This window comes from Grampus griseus (genome assembly GCF_964374135.1).
Source record: "Grampus griseus genome assembly, chromosome: 8".
NCBI classification, from domain to species: Eukaryota; Metazoa; Chordata; class Mammalia; order Artiodactyla; family Delphinidae; genus Grampus; species Grampus griseus.
This window is the reverse complement of record NC_139002.1, coordinates 67621009-67644035: the sequence shown is the minus strand read 5'-3', so window position 1 is coordinate 67644035 and position 23027 is coordinate 67621009. Positions and strand designations below refer to the sequence as shown.

General features: G+C 45.7%; 1 protein-coding gene across 1 annotated transcript in view; it reads right to left on the bottom strand.

Moving 5' to 3' along the window:
• Positions 1-13153: 13153 nt before the first annotated feature.
• PARVA (parvin alpha) overlaps positions 13154-23027 on the bottom strand; it is a 182285-nt gene continuing 172411 nt past the window's right edge. Inside the window, exon 14 of the mRNA XM_082661048.1 lies at positions 13154-15237. Within this exon, the coding sequence (XP_082517174.1) occupies positions 15161-15237 (77 nt within the window). The 3' untranslated portion in view covers positions 13154-15160. The remainder of the gene's footprint in view (positions 15238-23027) is intronic.

The following is a 23027-nucleotide window of genomic DNA, read 5'->3' as shown; positions in this document are numbered from 1 at the left end:
GGAATGACTACATGTGGGCCACATTCAGCTCAGGACCCGCCGCGGCCTGGAGCGCAGCCTCGTCCACAGAGCACCTCCCCAGGCCATCCTCACCCAGAGGCAACAGGGGACGGGACCCACGTGGGTCTCGTATGTGTCATAAACAACCCGTTTTCTCCCAAAGAGCTAGTGGCACTGTGCACAGAGTCTGGGCTGGGGAGATGTGCAGACCTGGGTTGGAATCTGGCTCCACGATCTCCAAGCCGTGCAACCTCAGGCAACTCATTGATAACATCTGTGAAAAGTGAAGCTGATGACATGTCCCTCACAGGGGTGCTGTGAAGATTAGGGGAAATGCTTATATACAGAGTAGGTATTCAAATGTATGGTCAGGCCGCTCAAGATGGCTGTTCTCTTGCTCTTTGTACATCCTCCTGCTTGACCTACACTGGCTTCATCTCTGCCCTACTGACATGAACGTGCTTGCTCCCTGCCCCTTTGGCCAGAGCAGCTCCACCTGTGAGTTTATTAAAGGAAAACATCTGCTCTCCTGATGGTCATTAACCTGAGGGGCTGTGAGGGATCTGCCCCTGCTGCTGGTTTCCCTGGTAGCTGAAGAGCCAACCTGATGTTAATTCCCCCTATAAATGGTAGCCTCCATCTCCTCTGGGTGGAGAAGGGTGTTGTCACGTCTTCCCCGCTATCTGGCGCACATGGTGGAGTGTTGCTTTAGGTATGTAAGACCTCCCTATCCATTAAACCACTGATGTCTCTGTTGCTGTCTCTGGGCCAGTTAGTTGTGTTGAGGCTGGGCAACTACAAGCCTTGCAGGCCTGTGGGGTGTAGCCCAACATCGAACATGTCAGGAATTTTAGTATCATCCCACAAAGGTGGAGGGCAATGGGGTCAAATACCCCTGGGGCCAGCGTTGCCACCAATCAGCCCTGCAACCTCGGGCAGGCTGTTTCCACGGGTGGGATGGTGGGGCTGGGTGAGATTAAGTCTCAGTGCTCTCAGTAACCAGACCCCATGACTCTTCCTTCCCTTTCCAGGCTCTACATTTCAGCTTCCTGGGAAGCAGGCTCTGAGATGGAGGTTTGCCAATACCAGGCAGACAGGGGAGCGAGGAACAAGATCCACCTGTCGGGAGCGCTGACTGCAGGGCCCACAGCGGTGAGGGAGCCGGAGCCGCCGGGAGGGAAGGTGAGCCCCGCGGCCGCTGCAACTCTCACCGGGAGCTCCGAAGCCGGGCCGGCTGCGCAGAGAGGTCCTGGACAGAAACAAGGTACTGGCCTTGGTGCCCATGTGGACCGGTGATTGGGTCTCCAGGGGACGCCGTGTAGACTTGGACCCAGCCGCCTCTTTGGCTGGGGCTGATGGCCGTGTGGGAGACAGCTATGGTGGGAGGGGGACGGAGGAGATAATGGGGGAATGAGAGCTTGGGTCCTAAGGGGAATCTGGGTGGGCACCATAGCCTCCACAGTGAAACCCTTCCCACCTCCAGACTTTTCTTTCCTTTTAAATATTTATTATATTTATTTGGCTGTGCCAGGTCTTAGTTGCGGCACATAGGATCTTCACTGCCCTGTGCGGGATCTTCCTTGCCGCATGCGAACTCTTAGCTGCGGCATGCATGTGGGATCTAGTTCCCTGACCAGGGATCAAACCCGGGCCCCCTGGATTGGGAGCACGGAGTCTTAGCCACTGGACCACCAGGGAAGTCCCCCTCCAGACTTTTCTAGAGGAGAGACTTGGTCTGCTGGCTTCTTTGTCTCAAGCCTGGCCTTCCCCAGCAGAGGAAAATCAGTGTCTGTCCACGAACACTCACCCTCTGCCTGGGGCTGCCAGAAATTCTGAAGGCAAAAGCTGAGGAATTTGAAGCATTTATGACTTAGCGGGATTGTTCCCAAGCTGCAGGCTTCTCTATAAAGAGCCTTCTGGATTTCATTGTGGTTGCTTCTCAGCTCTTAGAACCTGGCCAAGCGCTCCCTGGGTCTCACTTTTCAGGCTGCCCTCTGGCTGCAGGGTCTGCAGGTCTCTGCAAGGTTGTCTGGGTAACACATGGGTGTTTGCAAACCTTGTTGCCTGCCCAGAGGTAAAAAGCACAGAAGCTGGGGGCAGATGGTTCTAGAGGGTCATCTTGTCCATACCACTTGACCTCCCTGGGTTTGTTGGCTCATCTCCCACGTGGCTTGGTGCTACCCTCAGAACCCGGTGTAGTGGCTTTTCCAGAGGAGAACAATAGTTCCACCTGAGCAGAACAACGTGCTTTCTTCTAGTAGATGTTTCCTTCTCTCAAGTTTGAATGGTAGTTACTATCTCCTTATAGATTCTGCCTTCTGCCCCTACGCCCAGTTGCAGCTAATTGGCCCAGGAGTAGGTATCTGAGCTAAACAGGGCCAGTGATTAGCATTCAGGCACCTATTTGGAGACTTGTGTTGGTATCCAAGTTGTAAACTCTGTGCAGCATTGCAATGGAAAAGAGCTTTCCTTTCCTACCTCCCTCCTACTCCACTGCAGACATCGCTGGTCAATCTAAGGAGGAAGAGTGCTGGATTGATTAGTAATGTCTGCCGTAGGTATGTGAGGAGCAGAGTGAGCATGCGGCTTTTGGCCTACCCTGGTCTTATGCTTGTAGGAATAACAATAATAAGAACTTCACATCCACCTTGGCGCTCTCGGCTTCACTGAATGTCTGTAGCTACACTCATTCAGTTGTCCTGACAAGCACTGGGTTATAGAGTGGTCCTGCTGGGTTTGGGATGGTTACTCTCAGAGTTGAAACACAGCCCTCAGAAGGGAGGCCTGAAGAGGGTGAGGTGAGAAGGATACACCTTCTGAGTCAGGCAAGCAGAACCAAGCCCAATACTCAATGTGTGACGACCCCCCTTTACATCTCACTGCAGAAAAAGAGGCTCAAAGAGGTAAAGGGACTTACCCAGTGACACACAGCTAGCAAGTGCTAGGGCTTGAGTCCAGGTCCTTTGCTCGAAACAGAAGTTTTCAGGGGTTCTGGCTACACCTAGTGCTTGTGTCCTCTCTCCTGAGTTTGTCCTGGTTCATGTAAGTTAACTCCCCGACCCATCGGGAAAATCTAAGAGGAGGAGAGAACGGCTGCTGTGTGTGGCTTTCTTTGTCCCCTAGAAATCCATTCTGAAACGGGATCTCATAGAGTTATTGTAAATATGCATCTGTGTGGCACCTTTAACTTTGGAACTGCATTTATGTGGGCGGAGGCCAGTGTGAGTAATCTTGGGTCGTGAGTGGAGGAAGCAGAGACTTTCGGTGCAGCCGTTCACACATGGACACCGGCCCTGCCGACAGAGCCGTGTACTCTAGGCAGGGAGGCTGGGCTGGGCCTGGATTTGTGAGCCAGGATGGCTGTCATCACATTTCTTCAGTTCCCCACTGCTGGGTCCTGGGTCCACTGATATGCCCAGCCAGATGTGGGAGCCAACTCCCTGACTGGGGGCATTTGGGGAGGAAGATTGGAGAGGGTGAGGATAGGGTTCGCAGGCAGATGGCAGCTCAACAGCTCTGGAAAGGTTTGGTTGTTAAAGACCCAGTGTCGCGTTAGAGCACCTGGGCACTTTAATGGCAGCGCCCTCTTCCCTGGCTCTCTTGTCCACCTCACAGGCTTAGGCTCCTGCCTGGACCCCCGCCCTACATCGCCGTTCCCCAGTGGTGCTCAGAAGGCTAGTTGGTCAGCCCCCCTCTGTGTTCTCAAGCCTTGCTTACTGTCTGGGCTCAGCCCTACCTGCTGGGGTCCTCCTCCCCACCACCCCCTCCCCATATACCTGCCTGAACTGGGTGGAGCCTGTGTGAGCCTCACCTGTGGGACCTCAGCAGGTCTGGCTGCTTGCCCGGCAGTGGTCAGCTGCCCCAGCCTGCCCAGACCCAGGCCCTTCCCCTCCCTCCAGCCACGTGCCTTGTGCTCAGCCTGTCTCCTGCGTTCTGCCCAAAGTCACACAGCCCCCTGAATCCCCACTCCAGGGAAGTGACAGGCCATGTCTTTGCTGCAAAGGAAGTAAGCCTCCTTCAGGCATTTATACTCGCACCCCTTCCCAGAGCGTCCCAATAACCAAGTGTTTGGCAGAAAAGACATGGAACATACCCTCGAAAGAACACCTTTGGAGTTTTGTTAAACCTTTCTTCATCCAATTACAGAGTTTCTTGCAGTCAGTTAAGGAAAGCCCTACCATTCCCCCTCTGCCAATCAAATAATGAAATACACAAATACATAAAATAAAGTCAAGAAGAAACATAGTATTTAAGACGTTAAAAGGAACACTGTCCCACAGTTAAAGTCAAACTCCACTGGCATTGCTCTTGACCCCTGTCTCCATCTCGTGTGCCCTGGGTCGGCCACGATTATAAGAACATCGAGGCAGCAGGGAATTGTGGAGAGAATGGAGACTTCAGAGTGCGACAGAGCTGGGTTTGAGTCCCAGCTGGTGAACCTCTGTGGACCTCTGTTTTCTCTTCTGTAAGATAGGGATAACAAGAGCACCTACCTGAGAGGTTGCTGAGATGTCTGTAGGAGCCAACCCTGTGCCTGGCACATGGTTGGAGTCCAACAAGCGTTAAGTCTTTGCTTTACCACTGCAACTCGTCACTGAATCATGGCCTCCTGAGCAGAAAGGGGCTTGGAGCTGAGCCTTCCCAAGAGGGAGCATCTGTCCCTTGGCAGCACTCTTGGCTATGGCAAAGCACAGGTTATGTACGACACAAGCAAAGGGGGTCTGGTCCCAGAGACAAAGGGATTAGCAGGTTCCTAGCAGAGATGGCAGCTGTAGGGGGTCAAGACTGAGCAGAAGCACAGGAGGTGCAGCCCAGGTCCACGTGGGGTCTGGAGCGTATACATATCGGGACGAGGCATGTCTGTTTTGTTCTCTGTGGTGTTCTGTGCCTAGAACAGTGTCTGGCAGTATAGGTAATGTCTAAATATTTATTGAACAAAGAATAAATGAATGAACGACAACCTTATCAGTCAGAACCTGGTTGTTTCAGGAATCCCATTTAAAAACAAGGCAAAGGAGAACAGCTGCTGGCAGGAAACAAAGGTTCTCTGGCAACAGATGGTTCTGTCTGGATGCAAAGAGTTAACGATTGCTCAGGTGGCAAAGAACCAGATTCTGGGGGCCTTGAGTAGGCAAAGGGATTCTGGTCTATGGACAGTGGGAGCCACTAATGGTTCTGAGTTCATGAAGTTAGAACCTGAACTCTGGGGCCGGGCTGCCCAGGCTCAAAGCCCAGCTCTGTCACTGACAAGGCATATGACCTGTGTCAAGTCACTAAATCTCTCTGCATCTTCATTTTTTCTTCTGTAAAGTAAGGATGATAGTGGTACCTACCTCCTAGGGTTGTTGAGAGGATTAAATGAGATTTACATGTGTAAAGTGCATACTGTCAGTTCTCAAGAAGCACCACCGTTAGTGTTATTTGATAAGTTGTGAGATAATCTGAGCTGCATTTCAAGACATTTAAGCAGGGAACATGTGAAGCATGGATTAGCCCAAAGGGAAACTAGTTCAGAGGCCATTGTGATGTCCAGGAATGAGAGGATGAGGTCTAAGTCAGGGAAATCATTGAGTGCCTGAGAGGAGGGAATCAATGCAAAACAGGTGGTTCATGAAGAGGCAGTCAGTAGAACTGACTGGCTGCAGTGGGGTGGGGAGCAGAAAATTCAGGACACATGCATCTGAGAGCTAGGATGCCTGGAAAGGAGAAAGCACCTCTGGAAGAGACAAGAGATGTTTAAAGAAGAAGCCGGTGTAGGAAGGATAAAAATTGAGTTTGGGGTGTGCCAAGTTGGACTTGGGGTACCCCATTCAAAAGGAGATGTTGTGACGCTGGAAATGCCCAATTGGCCGGGTGAGATGTTGGGGCCAGGGGATAGCAGGTGGCAGGAGATGCCAGGGAGAGATGCCGGGAGAGAAGTATGGAGCACGCCCCCAGGTGGCATTCATATTTGGGGGCTGGGGAACGGAAGAGGGTACCTAGGAGCAAACGGAGCAGCAGCCGGAGGCTGGGAGGGAAGCAGAAGAATGCAGTGCCTCCGAAACCTTGGCTGCCGAGTTCTTGGAAGGAAGCAATGGACAATAAGGTCAGACGCTGCACAGCCTGGGAAATAAGGGCTGGCTCAGCCCAGTGGGTGGAGAGCTGACTACTCAGAGAGCAGTTTCAGCTTCTGGAAAACTAGTGGTAGGTTTTAGGGATTCATAAAAGAAAGGGAGGAGATGGAATCAGTATGGATCTGTATACTTCCAGGAGAATGTCTTAAGGAAGAGATCAATAGGGAAAAAGATGGGATTGCAGGGAGGAGTGGCTCAAATATCGATACAAGTTTTTGTCATCCTAGAAATATGAATGGTTTGGAGTAAAAGTCAAGATGCTGGAGGAGGAGGGAGGCTCGAGTTTGTAGGAGGATGAGGAAGCTGGTCCTGGATGAAGCAGGTGGAGGAAGGGACAGTCCAGGGATTGAGGTAGGAAGAAGCAATAGGCAGCAAGAAGTTGAGATTTTGTGGAAAGAACATGAAACAAACAGCTTTGATTTTTTGGTGAAGGAAGGGCTGAAGACATAAACCGGGAGGAAGTGGGAGAAGTGGCATGGGGAAAATGTAGGGCATAGGTGCTTGTAAAGGTGAAGGCAATTCACGAGAGATGAGAGAGGACTTGCAGAAGCCAGGGAGCACCCAATGGCAACTGAAGATGGACCCAAGATGACCGAGTGGGCAGCTGGTGTTGTCCACACTGTGACTTTCTGCAACAATTCTGTGCTGGGAAAGAAGACTAGAGATGCCTAACGGTGGGGCTGAACGAAGGGAGACTTGGAGAGGCAATGGAGCTTTGAGTGCAATGGAGTCAAAACGTCTGGCAATGGAGCCCAGGCTGGACTTTGGGGTCCTTGCTGGCTAGTTGGGATCTGTGGAACAAAGACAGTGATTTCCCAGCAACAAGCAAGAATTTTAAACAACTATTCCTAAGTCTCCATTTGGCTTTAGGGTGAGCTGTGTGGTTTTTGAAGCACCAAATCTGTATGGAACATGAAATTGCTGATTCTAGGGGCAAATGCCACTGGAGATTACATGGCAGCTGGAGCTGGGGTATTTTCTGGGAGAATCTAACTAGGGACCCTCAAAGGTATCTGGCCTGTCTCATCATGTCACTGAATTATTTCAAATGAACTGCATCTGTCAACCCCATTAGGATGGAAGACTCCATTTGGGAAGGGACCCTGTAATTTCTGATCCCATTCTGTGCATAGAATCGGCCTGGACCCAGAGCAGGCATTCCACAAATATTCCCAGACTTGATTGCATTCTGATCGTGTGCAGTCTGGGGCCTTGCCAAAGTTGACTGGGAGTCTTCTTGTCCCATGGTGTTCGGTGTTTTGGTCATCAATGCTAGGGCAGGCCTGTGCTGCCATGGGTGGGAGCACTTCATGTAGGAATTGGAATCATCATGAAAAGAACAGGAGAGAAAGCTCTGTATCTTATTGGAAAATCGCACCAAAGGTATGCAGGTCAGAAAGCCATTTATTCCATAAATGAAGACACATGAATAGGTAAATTTGATAAACCAAAACAATCTGGCAGGTCCCCGGATTAGAGCGGTTGCTGGTAAGCTTGATCTCTCACAGGCAATGGCAACCTTGGTCATGGGTCTGGACTGCATGCAATTCCAATGCAGATAGTAGGACATTATGGGAATTAGCTGGAGAACCAACGATGCAGGAAGTATAGGCTCAGGTACTGTACAGAGGATGCAGCCACCCCCTGCCCCCAAGTGCGCTGCATCATCTAGAGACTCACAACGTGGAGGAGATGAGGGGTACATGGCCTCAGTAACCTAGCTTAGCACATGTTCACTGGTCACCATCTTATTATCCATTATTTCAAGCCAAATGTCCCCAGTTCTATGAGAATTTATATTCTCCAATACCATGGCAAATAAGGAAAGATGGGATAGCCTCTGAAGCTCGAGGAAAAAAGCCTTCCAGGAGCTGCTTTTCAGAAACACTGGCAAATGTTTGCCAAGGGCAGGCAGTGAGGCCACTGTCAGGGCTTCCAGGAAGACATACAAGAGCCTGAGTGTCGTGCAGTCCTAACCCTGACTCCCAGACTGAGCAAACGTGTAGCAGATTAAATAGTTTTCTATTGTCCTGTCCACCTCAATAAAACAGGGCACTCTTTAAAGCAGTTGCCTTAGTGACATTTGTGTGTCTTGGAATGCCACCCAGGGCGAACAAATCAGATCTGAAGATGTGAAAACGTGAAAATCGATAACAAGAAATGAAAAGTTCATTTCACTGATAAAACATCATTTATCTTAAGCATTGGGGCTTTTTAGAATTTCCTAAGTGCCCTTTGAAATGCCAGCATCAAGGCTAGTGCCTGTGTGTTTGCAGAAGGTCTAGGGGAGTCGAGGCAAGAATACCGATTGCTCGGGCAGGGAGCCTGCTAAGGAGAATCTGCATCCTTCTGGGGCGGGCACCCACTGGACTGGTTTCCACCCAAAGAGCTCCCAAGCAGGGGTTTCCTGGGATATTTTTGGTATTTCAAAACTCCCAGTGAAAATAAAATAATATACTACCTTCCTATGAAAGATATTTCACAAGACCCTAACTGTGAAGCATAAGTGACCGTTTTGATAGGCTTTATGTAATATAGCAATAGTAGTTCACACTGATGAATCTGAATTGGGAAAATGAAATTGTTATTCCACCTTCAGGAACCCTATACCTTGCCCTGCCCCCAGGCTAGATGACAGCATTCCCACTGCCCCCATTGAATCCATACAGGGATAAAATAGCACAGGTCCTCTGGTGAGAAGGTTGGAGGCCCTGGTACCCAGAGATCAGCTTTCTGGCTGGTAGTCCTCTCCTTTCCTTTGCTTTACATATGCAGCCTCGTCCAGTCTTCTGGTTCCCTTAGCTCTTTTCAAAGGACCCAAATGTAGAGAGGATGGAGATGGCCTAAGAGTTGCCGTCCCAGCAGGAGGTGGAGTATTAGGGGCGCCCAGCAGGCCTTGCATTTGGATAGCACAGCCAGGCTTCCTGCACATGCTTGAGACCACATTAGCTGTGGGGCAGGGAAGAAGCTGGAGCTCCTCTCCTGGTCTCCTTTGCCCTCCAGCCATGACCACAGTATGGAGATGGGAAGGGCAGTCTCAGGCCTCCATATTGCTGACGTAGCTTTCTCCAGAGTTTTCCCACATAGTGGCCAGAAGGCTTTTTAACACACGTTGTGTCCCATTTCTCCTATGATAAAATCTGTAATCCTCTGATCTGACACCTCTTCTCCCCGCTCACTCTTTGTAGTCTAGCCATCCTGGCTTTCTACCAGCTCCTCCAGGGAACCTAGTTTTCTCCTAGCTGGGACCCTTCCCTTAATAGCTCTTTACTCGAGCGGCTCAATGATTCAGGCGTCACTTTAAAACATCACTTTGCCAGAGACCTCTCTTGACCTCAAAATCTAAATGAGATCTCCTTCAGAGTTTTTTGTACTTCTTCACAGAGGTCATTCCGATGCTACTCTCTCACTTCGTCCCAGCTTCCCCTCCGGCATCTTTATTCCTGCCCTGACACTAGGTTCATCGGTACCGTTTGTTTTAGATTCCATATAGGTGCGTTAGCATACGGTATTTGTTTTCCTCTTTGACTAACTTCACTCTGTATGGCAGACTCTAGGTCCATCCACCTCATTACAAATAACTCAATTTCGTTCCCTTCTATGGCCGAGTAATATTCCATTGTATATATGTGCCACATCTTCTTTATCCAGTCATCTGTTGATGGACATTTAGGTTGCTTCCATGTCCTGGCTATTGTAAATAGTGCTGCAATGAACATTGTGTACATGTATCTTTTTTTATTCATATATCTTTTTTTTTTTTCTGTATGTAGGCCTCTCAATGTTGTGGCCTGTCACTTTGCGGAGCACAGGCTCTGGTCGCGCAGTCTCAGCGGCCATGTCTCACGGGCCCAGCCGCTCCACGGCATGTGGGATCTTCCCAGACCGGGGCACGAACCCGTGTCCCATGCATCGGCAGGCAGACTCTCAATCACTGTGCCACCAGGGAAGCCCCATATATCTTTTTGAATTATGGTTTTCTCTGGGTATACGCCCAGTAGTGGGATTGCTGGGTAGTATTGTAGTTCTATTTTTAGTTTTTTAAGGAATCTCCATACTGTTCTCCATAGTGGCTGTATCAATTCACATTCCCACCAACAGTGCAGGAGGGTTCCCTTTTCTTCACACCCTCTCCAGCATTTATTGTTTCTAGATTTTTTGATGATGGCCATTCTGACTGGTGTGAGGTGACACCTCGTGGTTTTGGTTTGCATTTCTCTAATGATTAGTGATGTTGAACATCTTTTCATGTGTTTGTTGGCAATCTGTATGTCTACTTTGGAGAAGTATATATTTAGGTCTTCCGCCCATTTTTTGATTGGGTTGTTTGTTTCTTTGCATTGAGCTGCATGACCTGCTTGTATGTTTTGGAGATTAATCCTTTGTCAGTTGCTTCATTTGCAAATATTTTCTCCCATTCTGAGGGTTATCTTTTCATCTTGTTTATGGTTTCCTTTGCTGTGCAAAAGTTTTTAAGTTTCATTAGGTCCCATTTGTTTATTTTTGTTTTTATTTCCATTACTCTAGGAGGTGGGTCAAAAAGAATCTTGCTGTGATTTATGTTAGAGTGTTCTGCCTATGTTTTCCTCTAAGAGTTTTATAGTGTCTGGCCTTAACATTTAGAACTTCAATCCATTTTGAGTTTATTTTTGTGTATAGTATTAGGAAGTGTTCTAATTTCATTCTTTTACATGGAGCTGTCCAGTTTTCCCAGCATCACTTATTGAAGAGGCTGTCTTTTCTCCATTGTATATTCTTGCCTCCTTTGTCAAAGATAGGGTGACCATATGTGCATGGGTTTATCTCTGGGCTTCTGATCCTATTCCATTGATCTATATTTCTGTTTTTGTGCTGGTACCACATTGTCTTGATTAGTGTAGCTTTGTAGTATAGTCTGAAGTCAGGGAGCCTGATTCCTCCAGCTCCGTTTTTCTTTCTCAAGATTGCTTTGGCTATTCGGGGTCTTTTGTGTTTCCATACAAATTGTAAACTTTTTTGTTCTAGTCCTGTAAAAACTGCCATTGGTAATTTGATAGGGATCACACTGAATCTGTAGATTGCTTTGGGTAGTATAGTCATTTTCACAATGTTGATTCTTCCAATCCAAGAACACGGTATATCTTTCCATCTGTTTGTATTGTCTTTGGTTTCTTTCATCAGTGTCTTATAGTTTTCTGCACACAGGTCTTTTGTCTCCTTAGGTAGGTTCATTCCTAGGTATTTTATTCTTTTTGTTGCAATAGTAAATGGGAGTGTTTCCTTAATTTCTCTTTCTATCATTGTTATTGTATAGGAATGCAGGAGATTTCTGTGCATTAGTTTTGTATCCTGTTACTTTACCAAATTCATTAATTAGCTTTAGTAGTTTCCTGGTGGCATCTTTAGGATTTTCTGTGTATAGTATCATGTCATCTGCAAACATCAGATTATTTTTGATCAGCCCCTACTTAGGCAGGGCAAAACCGCTTGACCTACTGACTCCATCTAGTCTCATTTTCCAGTGGAAAAATAAATTAGTGATAATATAGGGGGAGTGGATTATGTATACATTTGCTCTAGCACTGGAGTATGGATGATTCATATTTGAACCACAATGTATACATGTCTGAGAGTCAAGTTATTGGAAAATTACAGCCCCAGAATACTGTTGATGCAAATAAGCTTCAGTATACTCTGTAGGGTTAACCAAGCAACCCACAACAAAATAAACTGATAATGATAAAGCTAACTGTAATTCATAATTAAAAAGTACCAAAAGCAGCAATTGCAAATAGCAACCAACTCAAGACAACACCAATGATATCCTGATAAAAAGTCCTTCTCTCACATTTTGGAAATGTCAGTTCTGTGCCTGCACATGTGAAATTGGACCTTCTCATAGAGTGGACAGGCACTGTACAGGCATCAGGCTTATAGCAGGATACTGTGGGGTACTCAGTAACCTTTAGCACTTTCTTAGTCAATTACAAATTAGTAGCCCTAGTAATATGTACAAATGAAAGCTTAATCAAACTGTACATCATTCGCCATAATAATCCAAAGGAGGCCTTTAAAAAAATAAATTCAGTTTAGGGCACAGAAGAATGTTTCTGGTAATGCCCTCCCTACCCCCACCCCCACCCCAGTAGGTACCAGTCTTGATTTTTGAAATCACTGTCTAGGCAACATTACCTCCTTCTGGTAGGGCTTTCGTTTTCTAGCTCATGCAGACCAGAGATGTGCATTTGTATTTATAAAGTACTCATATTCTCATTTTAAACTGTAAGAAGTTTTAATACTCAGTGCAGAATAATCTCCAAGATAGAACATTAAGTGAAAAAAGCAATGTGCACGATACTATGTATAATATGCTATTTATGTTTAAAGAATGATTTTATATGTATGTTGACAAATAATTATATGCTTTATATTGTTGGGGTATCTCTGGAAGTGAATATAAGAAACAGAACAAAATAGTTGCTTCTGGGGACAGGTACTGGCTGCTGGGGGAGGGGAGGGAGAGGAAGTAGGTTTTTCACTAGATACCCATTCACACTTTTTAAATTTTGTTACCATTTATACATCAACTATTAAAAAATCAATGAATTTAAATTTAGAAAAGAGGAAAAGGGGGAAAAAAGGACCCAGTGAGCCTACAGAGACTTGATTCTTGCCTCAGCTTTTCTTTTTTCTTTTAAAAGAGATGAGGGTTAAGTCTGGCTTGTTTCCTGATGCCTTTTACCCCCCTTCAAAAACACAGTCATGTATTAGGCAGAAGGTTCCAGAATGTAAACAAAACCTCTAAATGAGACGGCAGCATCATAAAACCAGGCCCAGGCCCTGGGATTCTGGACTGTGGCGAAGACCTCAGTCTCGAAACACAATTTTCTGATAAACTAGACCTGCTATTAAAAAAGTTTCCGAGTGTTCTGATGTGTCTTCATAGAGTATATTTGTAAAATATAAAAAAAGAATGCTCTTCATAAGGCCACTTGTCCACTGTCCACTTGCAGCTTGAATATAAGAACACAAAAAAAGGAGACAAAATTCATACAGCAAAGCACGTTTAAATGAATGCATTATTTATTTCATCCCGCTTTAGTATTGCTCAAGGAGACAAAGCAATTATTTATGTTGATTTGCTATCAGGAATTTAAAAGAGAGCAAACAAATATCACAGTATTTAGTGTTTCCTAATGACAAATGAAATATTTCACTAATTATGTAAAAAGAATTGTATACTTTTGCACAAATTGACCCAGAGAGTACATTTTCTTTCTATCCTTAATGCTCATTATGCTAATACTTCTTTCTTAGAGCAAAATCTCCCCAGAAATAGGTAGTATATCGAAATTGTATGGGTTCTGAGTGACTGCAGCTAGACCATAGAGTAAGAAGTGATGAAAAGCTGGAAGGAATGTTTTGGACATGATGGGAGGCCTCCCTCTGGGTGGTGTAGACAGAGATCACAGTGAATTCCTCAAACTAGGGATGGGCTTTGGGCAATTGGGCCTAAAGTAGTGACAAGGCAGGCATAGACTTCTGGCGGTGGGGATACAGACTGGTGTCCACTGAGCATACTTAGGAAAATTCTATAATGAAGATATAATATCAGTACAAGTTATTAATTATCCCAAGGGCTTGGTCAACTTATGAGTACAAGTGTTAAGTACCCCAAGCTGGAACCTTCGGTCTAAGGGGGTCCCATGCATACTAAGTGTGCAAGTATTTGCCCCACGCTTCTTGTCCTCCTAGTCACCCCCACTTCAGCCCCTTTCCTATCCCTCCAGGCCCCGCAGGCTGGGACAACTAGAGCCCTGTATTCCAAACTTGGGTTCACGTAGAGGGGATCCATGTAACTGCAAGCCTGCGGTTAACCCACGCAAGGAAACCACTCAGCTTGGGTCTAAATAACTTACATTTTTCCTCGCCTGAATTAGCCAGTAATTGCATGTGGGCAGACTTAGCCAGAAATGGTCTAAATGATCAATTAGAGGGCAAAAAGGAGTTCCTTTCTTTAAGCTCAAGGGTCCCTGTTGAAGAGCCCTATTTCCCAAGCCCTGCTCGCATGGGCCCGCGCCCAGCTCTCTGTGGTGCCTGGGTATATTGTACATTTGCCTAACGATAGTGAATTGAGGACTTATTTTGTAGGAAAATATAGGGCACTTCCATTACATGCAATCAAGCAAGAAGGCTGCAAAATGTGCCACTCCATTAATTTTAAACAGAATCTACCCCAAATGTCACCCTGAAACCAGAGTAAGGGGTTATTACAAATCTGAAGGAATTAAGAGTAATTTTCATTTGCGAAGGATTTGAGGGACATGACTCCTGCCACGCACACACTATTAATTGGGTGAAATTTGATTTGCCAATTTCAGTGTGAATCACTGAGCCCTGACCTAGCCTGCCTGGTGGTGAGATCAGGGGGCTCCTGTTTTCTTGGAGTGCACAGGTGCACACGTAGACACACACACACACACACACACACACACACACACACACACACACACACACAAGGATAGAATGTGCAGAGACTGTAATGCAACGGGCTGGTTATTAACACATATGTTCTTCAAAGAAGAAAAACCAATGGCAGCTACTGGCAAGTCATGTAACCTCTCTGAGCCTCAGTTTCCGTATCTGTAAAAGGAGCTGATAACATCTGCTTCAATGGGAGTCATGAGTATTTGTGAGTCTGAGTAGCTCAGAGCACTTAGTGTGGTGCCCAGCCCATAGGTTACACCCATTCAATGGTAACTATTACCTTTATTTTCATCTTCTGAGGGTGGGTGGGTGGGTGGGCTCTTGTGCCTAAGTTGGTTCCAGATCGCACTGAGGGAAATCTGGACCTGGCACCAGGATGGCAACAACCTTCACAAGCCATCGCAGGGTCAGCTTCAGAGCCTGGGAGGTGTGGGTCAGCCTCCTGAGTTACTGATCATTTCCTTCCTAATCTCAGTTTCCACTATCTTTGGGAATAGAGCAGGCGGACTTGGGAGAGAGCACAGAGCAAGAGACAGGAATAAGCAGGTTAAGGCGGTTCAGGGGACGGTCCAGTCTGCCCCTCACTCCACATTCCGGTACTTGGTGAAGAGGTTGTACAACACTCGCAGTGTGGATTTCAGGTCACAGTTGACGATGTCTGCATAGAAAACAAAAAAACACACATTGCTTCAGTGGTGCCACATGGCCCCAAACTGGCATTGGGTGTCCTCTTCATTCTGCCACCCACCACGTGCCCAGTATGGTCCTGGGGAGGGTGTCTCCCCTCTCCCATAGGACATCATTCTGTGCTCCTGAAGAGCTAGCTCCCTGTCCTGCTGGGAGAGAAGAGCATCCCCATGAGACAACCAGGGGCAGGTGGGTGTTGAAGGATGGGCAGTGTGTGCAGCAAGAATTCAGAGCAGGGGGCAGCGAGGGGCAGAGGTGCTGGGGCATGGGCGTCTCATCTCTCACTGAAAGAAAGCAGACCCCAGAGCATGTAGTCTTCGCCCTGGAAACAGAATCCCAGGCGAGAGGACCCTGACCCGACTCTGCCCTGGGTCTCACCTGTCTCTCGGGGCCCCTCTCCCTCTGCCTTCACCCTGCCCCACAGAGCCAGCCGTGAGGGGTGGCAAGGAGGGGAGGGCCTGCAGCTACGCTGGGGGACGAGGTGGTGAGTTAGGAGAACTAAGCTGCCTCTCCCTTAAGACGGGAGGGAGGGCCCCTAAAGGGCAGAGAAGCCCACCCGGCAGGGAGTACTCAATAGATTGTGTCATCCGAAAGATTAAGGACAGAGCAAGGCGGCCAGGTTTGAGGCTGGGAGCTGGATTATATTTTCAGGAGAGTTCCACCGTGGGTCCTGAGCTTTTATACAACCATTTCCTCCCGCCCTCACTTCCCCTGACCCCTCCCTCTCTTCCTTCTCTTTACTGGTCACCTCCTCTGGCTGCCCCTCTAACCCTCTGTGGACTCCTCTGCCTTCTCCTGCCCCCCAAGGCCCCACCCTGCACTTGCGCCTCTGCACTCACACCCCTGTGGGAGCGCCTTCCCTGAGGAACTGGCATAGTGAAAACATAAAGAAAGGAACTCTGCCTACTACTTAGGGATGCAGACTGAGGTAACAGAAGGAAAAGGAAAAGTTTAAAAAAAAAAAAAAAAGAAGGAAAAAGGCAAAAACCTGATGACTATACAAGTCAGGAGAGTTGAGGTTGAAGATTGTGTCCAAAAAGGGCAAGCGGAGGGAAGTCTGGGGAGCTGGGATTGCTGTATTCCTTGAGCTGGGTGCTGGTTATATGGTGGCTCGTTGGATAATATTTCACTAAAGTTATTTGAAAAAAACCCTAACTGTGCAGAAGGTCTGATGAAGTAAATGATGTAAGAGAAAATAATAGAAAATAATAAATGCTCTGGGTTTCAAAGGTGGGAGGCTGAGTCACTGGGAGGGAAGGGATTGGGGGACAATGTCAGGGCTCCAGCAGCGGCATGGTCAACAGGAACAGGGATCGTCCAGGACCAGCAGAGCGGGAGGCCGGTGGCTCTGGCAGGCTGGGCTGTGGTTCCAGGTCTTAGCCTTGGGACTCTTGCAGTTGTAGCTGCCACAGTCAGGTGTGCCCAGGCCCTAGGCCCTGCAAAGATCAACACCTACTGGGCCACAAGCCAAGGGCCCAGGGCTGGGGAATCTCCTTAGGGCTCCCCAAACCCCTGGGCCCCATCCTGCCTGCCCCCTCCCAGGCCTTATCCCAGTTGTAGACCAACCCTACTCCACCCCTGCTGGGTTCAGACTCTGCTTCAAGCTCTCTTGCCGATAGACCAGGGGCTCAGGGACCACCCGTGAGGCCTGGAGCTCAGCTTCCTTTCTGCTCCCATGTTGGTTTGTGCACATACGTGAGCCTCCAGCTTGGACCCTGCCCAGTGGCTGAGCCCTGCTACCCTGCCTTGCTAATGCTGAATCACCTTCTGTCAGGTAGGGTCCTATGTCCTCTGGGCTGATTCCTGTCCTCCGCTGACTGCTTGGTGATGAGTGTTCCTTAAATTCCACCCAAGTCAAAGATTAGGAAGTTACCCTAAGAAGGAACTGCTAGAAAGGCAGACAGGGACAAAGGTGAGCTCACTAAGGGAGTGAGCGTGAAGGGGAAAGTAGGCTGACATTGGGGCCACTGCAGCAGGCTCCTAACTGGGCTCCTCAAAGCCTCTTGCCCTCTCCAGTCCCTTCTACCCACTGCAGCTAGACTATTTGGCTTCTGGGTATGGTTGTGCAGGATGCACACTGCACAACTCCAGGGCACATCTTCATATTTCCAAGGTATCATTACCACAGACTACAATACAACTCTGGCCCCAGGGATTGTGCAGGTCACAACTTGTATGCCCACACAGCTATTTCACATAAGATAAAGTCCAGAATCCTAATCCATGGTTTTACAAGGCAAAAGCTGACTCCGGCCCACCCTTCCAGTCTCACTTCATGCCACGTTCCCCCTCATTCACTCTGCACTGGTCACAGGGGCTTCCTTTCACAACGTCCCAATAGGCTGTGCTCCTCCATCATCTCGGCCTCTGCACATGCTGTTGCAACATCTAGATTGTTCTTCCCAAGTAGCTGCCTCCTGATCCTCTTGCAGACCTCAGCTCAAAGCACTGCCTCCTGAGTGAAGCCTTGACACCTGGCCTTGGTGAGGGCATCCTGTCTTATGTTCTCAAAACCCCCACACTCTTCCTTCATAGCACTCACTCCAGTTCTCAAGCAGTGGTTTGTGTGCTTATCTAATGAAATCTGCCTCTGCTCGGAGTGTGACCAACGTGACTGCAGAGAGTTGATCTTGTTTTGCTCCAGTGCCTGGCCCAGTACCTGGCATGCACAGACCTCAAAAGATATTAATAAATAAATGCATGAATGATTTCCCAATGTCCTGGAAGCCAAGAAAGAAAATTCCAGAAAGAGGGGATGACCAATAGAGCCACATGCTCCCAAGAGGGTGAAGAGGGTAAGGGCTGGAAAGAGTTCCCAGGGGACATGGTCCTGCTGGTGGCTTGGGAGAGAGCAAGGCCATGTGCAGGTGGTGGCAAGGTGTGAACAGCAGAATGGGCAGATGAGAGGTGGAGGCAATGGGCATGGGTGCAAAGGATGAACTTGGGAGACTGAGGAAGGAGAGCTATGGATGGAGGCGGGAGGATTTATTGTTCCCTTTTTTTTTTTTTTTTTGCGCTACGCGGGCCTCTCACTGTTGTAGCCTCTCCCGCTGCAGAGCACAGGCTCCGGACGCGCAGGCTCAGCGGCCATGGCTCATGCACCCAGCCGCTCTGCGGCATGTGGGATCTTCCCGGACTGGGGCACGAACCCGTGTCCCCTGCATTGGCAGGCGGACTCTCAACCACTGCGCCACCAGGGAAGCGCTGTTGTTCCCTTTAAAGACAGGGGAGTTCTAAGATTGCTAGAGAAAGAAAATGTCCAATATGGGAGAATGTTTCAAAATGACCATTTAATTTACTCCAATTTATTTCTTTTTCCTTTTATTGCTGATTTACAGTATAGTTGATTTACAGTGTTATATTAGTTTCAGGTATACAACACAGTGATTCAATATTTCTGTAGATTTTACTCCATTTAAAGTTATTATAAAACAATGGCTATAGTTTCCTATGCTGTACAGTATATCCTTGCTTATTTATTTTAGGCATAGTAGTTTGTTAATCCCCTACCACTATCTTCCCCCTCCCTCATTCCCTTTCCTCCCTGGTAATCACTAGTTTGTTCTCATATCTGTGAGTCTCTGTTTTGTTATATTAATTTGTTTTATTTTTTAGATTCCACATATAAGTGAAATCATATAGTATTTGTCTTTCTCTGGCTTATTTCACTAAGCATAGTATTCTCTAGGTCCATCCACATTGCTGCAAATGGCACTATTTCATTCTTTTTTATGGCTGAGTAGTATTCCATATTATATATATACCACATCTTCTTGATCCATTCATCTGTTGATGAGCACTTGGGTTGCTTCCATGTCTTGGCTATTGTAAATAGTGCTGCTGTGAACATCAGGGTGCATGTATCTTTTTGAATTAGTTTTCATCTTTTCCAGATATATACCCAGCAGTGGAATTGCTGGATCATATGGTAGTTCTATTTTTAGTTTTGGAGGAAGCTCCATACTGTTTCCATAGTGGTTGCAACAGTTTACATTCCCACCAACAGTGTAGAAGGGTTCTCTTTTATCCACACCCTCTCCAGCATTTATTATTTGCAGACTTTTTGATGGTAGCCATTCTGACAGGTGTGATGTGATATCTCATTATTGTTTTGATTTGCATTTCTCTGATGATTAGCCATGTTGAGCATCTTTTCATGTGCCTGTTGGTCGTCTGTACATGTTCTTCGGAAAAATGTCTATTCAGGTTTTCTGCCCTTTTTTTTTTAAATGAAAGCTTCTTTATTTATTTATTTTTGGCTGTGTTGGGTCTTTGTTTCTGTGCAAGGGCTTTCTCTAGTTGTGGTGAGCGAGGGCCACTCTTCATCACGGTGCACGGGCCTCTCACTGTCACGGCCTCTCCCATTGCAGAGCACAAGCTCCAGATGCACATCTGCCCATTTTTTAATCAGGTTGTTTGACTTTTTGATATTGAGTTGTATAAGCTATTTATATATTTTGGAAACTAACCACTTACTGGTAATATCATTTGCAAATATTTTCTTCTATTCAGTAGGTTGTCTTTTCATTTTGTCAATATTTCTTTTGCTGTGCAAGTTTTTAAGTTTAATTAGGTCCCATTTATTTATTTTTGCTTTTATTTCTTTTGTGTTAGGAGAGAGATCCCCCAAAATATTGCTACAACTTATGTCAAAGAGTGTTCTGCCTATGTTGTCCTCTAGGAGTTTTATGGTTTCAGGTCTTAAATTTAGGTCTTCAGTTCATTTTGAGTTTATTTTTGCATATGATATGAACAAGCGTTCTAATTTTATTCTTTTACATGTAGCTGTCCAGTTTTCCTTGTACCACTTATTGAAGAGACTTTTTCCCCATCATATATTCTTGCCTCCTTTGTTTTAGATTAATTGACCATAAGTGTGTGGGTTTATTTCTGGGCTCACTGTTCTATTCCATTGATCTATGTGTCTGTTTTTGTGCAAGCACCATGCTATTTTGATTACTGTAGCTTTGTAGTATAGTCTAAAGTCAGGGCGAGTGATTCCTCCAGCTTTGTTCTTTTTTCTTGAGATTGCTTTTGCAATTTGGGGTGTTTTGTGGTTACATATACGTTTTAGGATTATTTGTTCTAGTTTTGTGAAAAACGTCATGGGTATTTTGGTAGGGATTGTGTTAAATCTGTAGATTGCTTTGGGTAGTATGGACATTTTAACAATATTAATTCTTCCAATCCATGAACATGGGATATCTTTCCATTTCTCTGTATTGTCTTCAATTTCCTTCGTAAGTGTTTTATGGTTTTCAGATTATAGGACTTGCACCTCCTTAGTTAAGTTTATTCCTAGGTATTCTTATATCCTGCAACTTTACTGAATTCACTTATTAGTTCTAATCATTTTTTGGTGGAGACTTTAGAGTTTTCAATACATAGTATGATGTCATCTACAAATAGTGACAGTTTTACTTCTTCCCATCTGGTTGGATGCCTTTTATTTCTATTTCTTTTCCGATTGTTACGGCTAGGACTTCCAAACTATGTTAACCAGAAGTGATGAGAATGGGCATCCTTGTCGTGTTCCTGGTTCTAGAGAAAAAGCTTTTAACTTTTCATTGTTGAGTATGGTGTTAGCTGTGAGTCTGTCATAAATTGCCTTTATTATATTGAGATATGTTCCTTCTATAACAACTTGATGAGAATTTTTGTCATGAATGGATGTTGAATTTTGTCAAATGCCTTTTCTGTGTCTATTGAGATAATCGTGTGATTTTTATCCTTCTTTTTGTTAATGTGATGTATCATATTGATTTGGGGATATTGAACCATCCTTACATTCCTGGAATAAATCACACTTGATTTTGGGATTTTTATATTGTTGAATTTGGTTTGGTAATATTTTGTTGAGAATTTTTGTTTATATTTATCTTAGATATTGGCCTGCAATTTTCTTTCTTTTTTTTTTTTTTGTAGTGTCTTTGCCTGATTTTGGTATCAAGGTAATGATGGCCTTGTAGAATGAATTTACAAATGTTCTCTCCTCTTCAATTTTTTTAATAGTTGAGAAGGATGATATTAGTTCTTCTTTATATGTTTGGTAGAATTTCCCTGTGAAGCTTTCTGGACTTTTGTTTGCTGGGAGTTTTTTTCTTTTTGTTTGTTTGTTTGTTTGTTTGGTTTTCTTAAAATTACAAATTCAATTCACTACCAGTGATCACTCTGTTCAGATTGTTTCTTCCTGATTCAGTCTTGGAAGGTTGTATGTTTCTAGAAATTTGACCATTTCTTCTAGGTTGTCCAAGTTTTTGGCATATAACTGTTCATAGTATTCTCTTATGATTTTTTTGTATCTCTGTGATATTGGTTGTTATTTCTCTTCTTTCATTTCTTATTTTGTTTTTTGGGATCCTCTCTCTCTTTTTTTTCCCTTGGTGAGCTTGGGTAAAAATCTGTCAATTTTGTTTATCTTTTCAAAAAAACACCAGCTTTTGGTTTCATTGATATTTGGGTTTTTTTTTTTTTTTTGGTCTCTATTTTATTTATTTACTCTCTGATCTTTATTATTTCCCTCCTTCTGCTAACTTTGGGCTTTGTTTGTTCTTCTTTCTCTAATTCCATTAGATGGTCAGTTAGATTGTTTATTAGAGATTTTTTTCTTATTTCTTTAAATAGTCCTGTATTGCTATAAGGTTCCCTCTTAGAACTGCTTTTCCTGCATCCCACAGATTTTGGAAAGTTGTGTTTCCATTTTCGTTTGTCTCGAGGTATTTTCTGCTTTCTTTTTTGATTTTTTCATTGACCCACCGTTTTTTTAAAGTAGAACATTGTTTAGTCTCCATATGTTTGTGCTTTTCCCATTTTTCTTCCTGTAGCGGATTTCTAGTTTCATACCATTGTGTTTGGGAAAATGCTTGATATAATTTCTATCCTCTTAAATTTGTTGAGACTTGTTTTGTGGCCTCGCATGTGCTCTATCCTGGAGAACATTCCATGTGCACTTGAAAAAAACGTGTATTCTGCTGTTTCTGGGTGGAATGTAGATATCTATTAGGTCCAACTAATCTAATATGTCATTTAAGACCACTGTTTCCTTACTAATTTTCTTCTGGTGATCTGTTCATTGATGTAAGTGGGTATTAAAGTCCCCAACTGGGACTTCCCTGGTGGCACAGTGGCTAAGAATCTGCCTGCCAATGCAGGGGACACAGGTTTGAGCCCTGGTCTGGGAAGATCCCACATGCCGTGCCACAACTACTGAAGCCTGTGTGCCTGGAGCCCGTGCTCCACAACAAGAGAAGCCACTGCAATGAGAAGCCCACACACTGCAACATAGAGTAGCCACCACTTGCTGCAACTAGAGAAAGCCCGTGTGCAGCAACGAAGACCCAACACAGCCAAAAAATAAATTTAAAAAAGTCCCCTACTATTATTGTATTACTGTCAATTTCTCCTGTTATGTCAATGTTTGCTTTATATATTTAGGTGCATATATGTTAACAAGTGTTACATCCTCTTCTTGTATTGATCCCTTTATCATTATTATTATTATTATTTTGCGGTACGCGGGCCTCTCACTGTTGTGGCCTCTCCTGTTGCAGAGCACAGGCTCCAGACGTGCAGGCTCAGTGGCCATGGCTCACGGGCCTAGCCGCTCCGCGGCATGTGGGATCTTCCCAGACTGGGGCACAAACCCACGTCCCCTGCATCGGCAGGCAGACTCTCAACCATTGCGCCACCAGGGAAGCCCCCCTTTATCATTATTTAATGCCCTTGTCTTTTGCTATAGACTTTGTTTTAAAGTCTATTTTG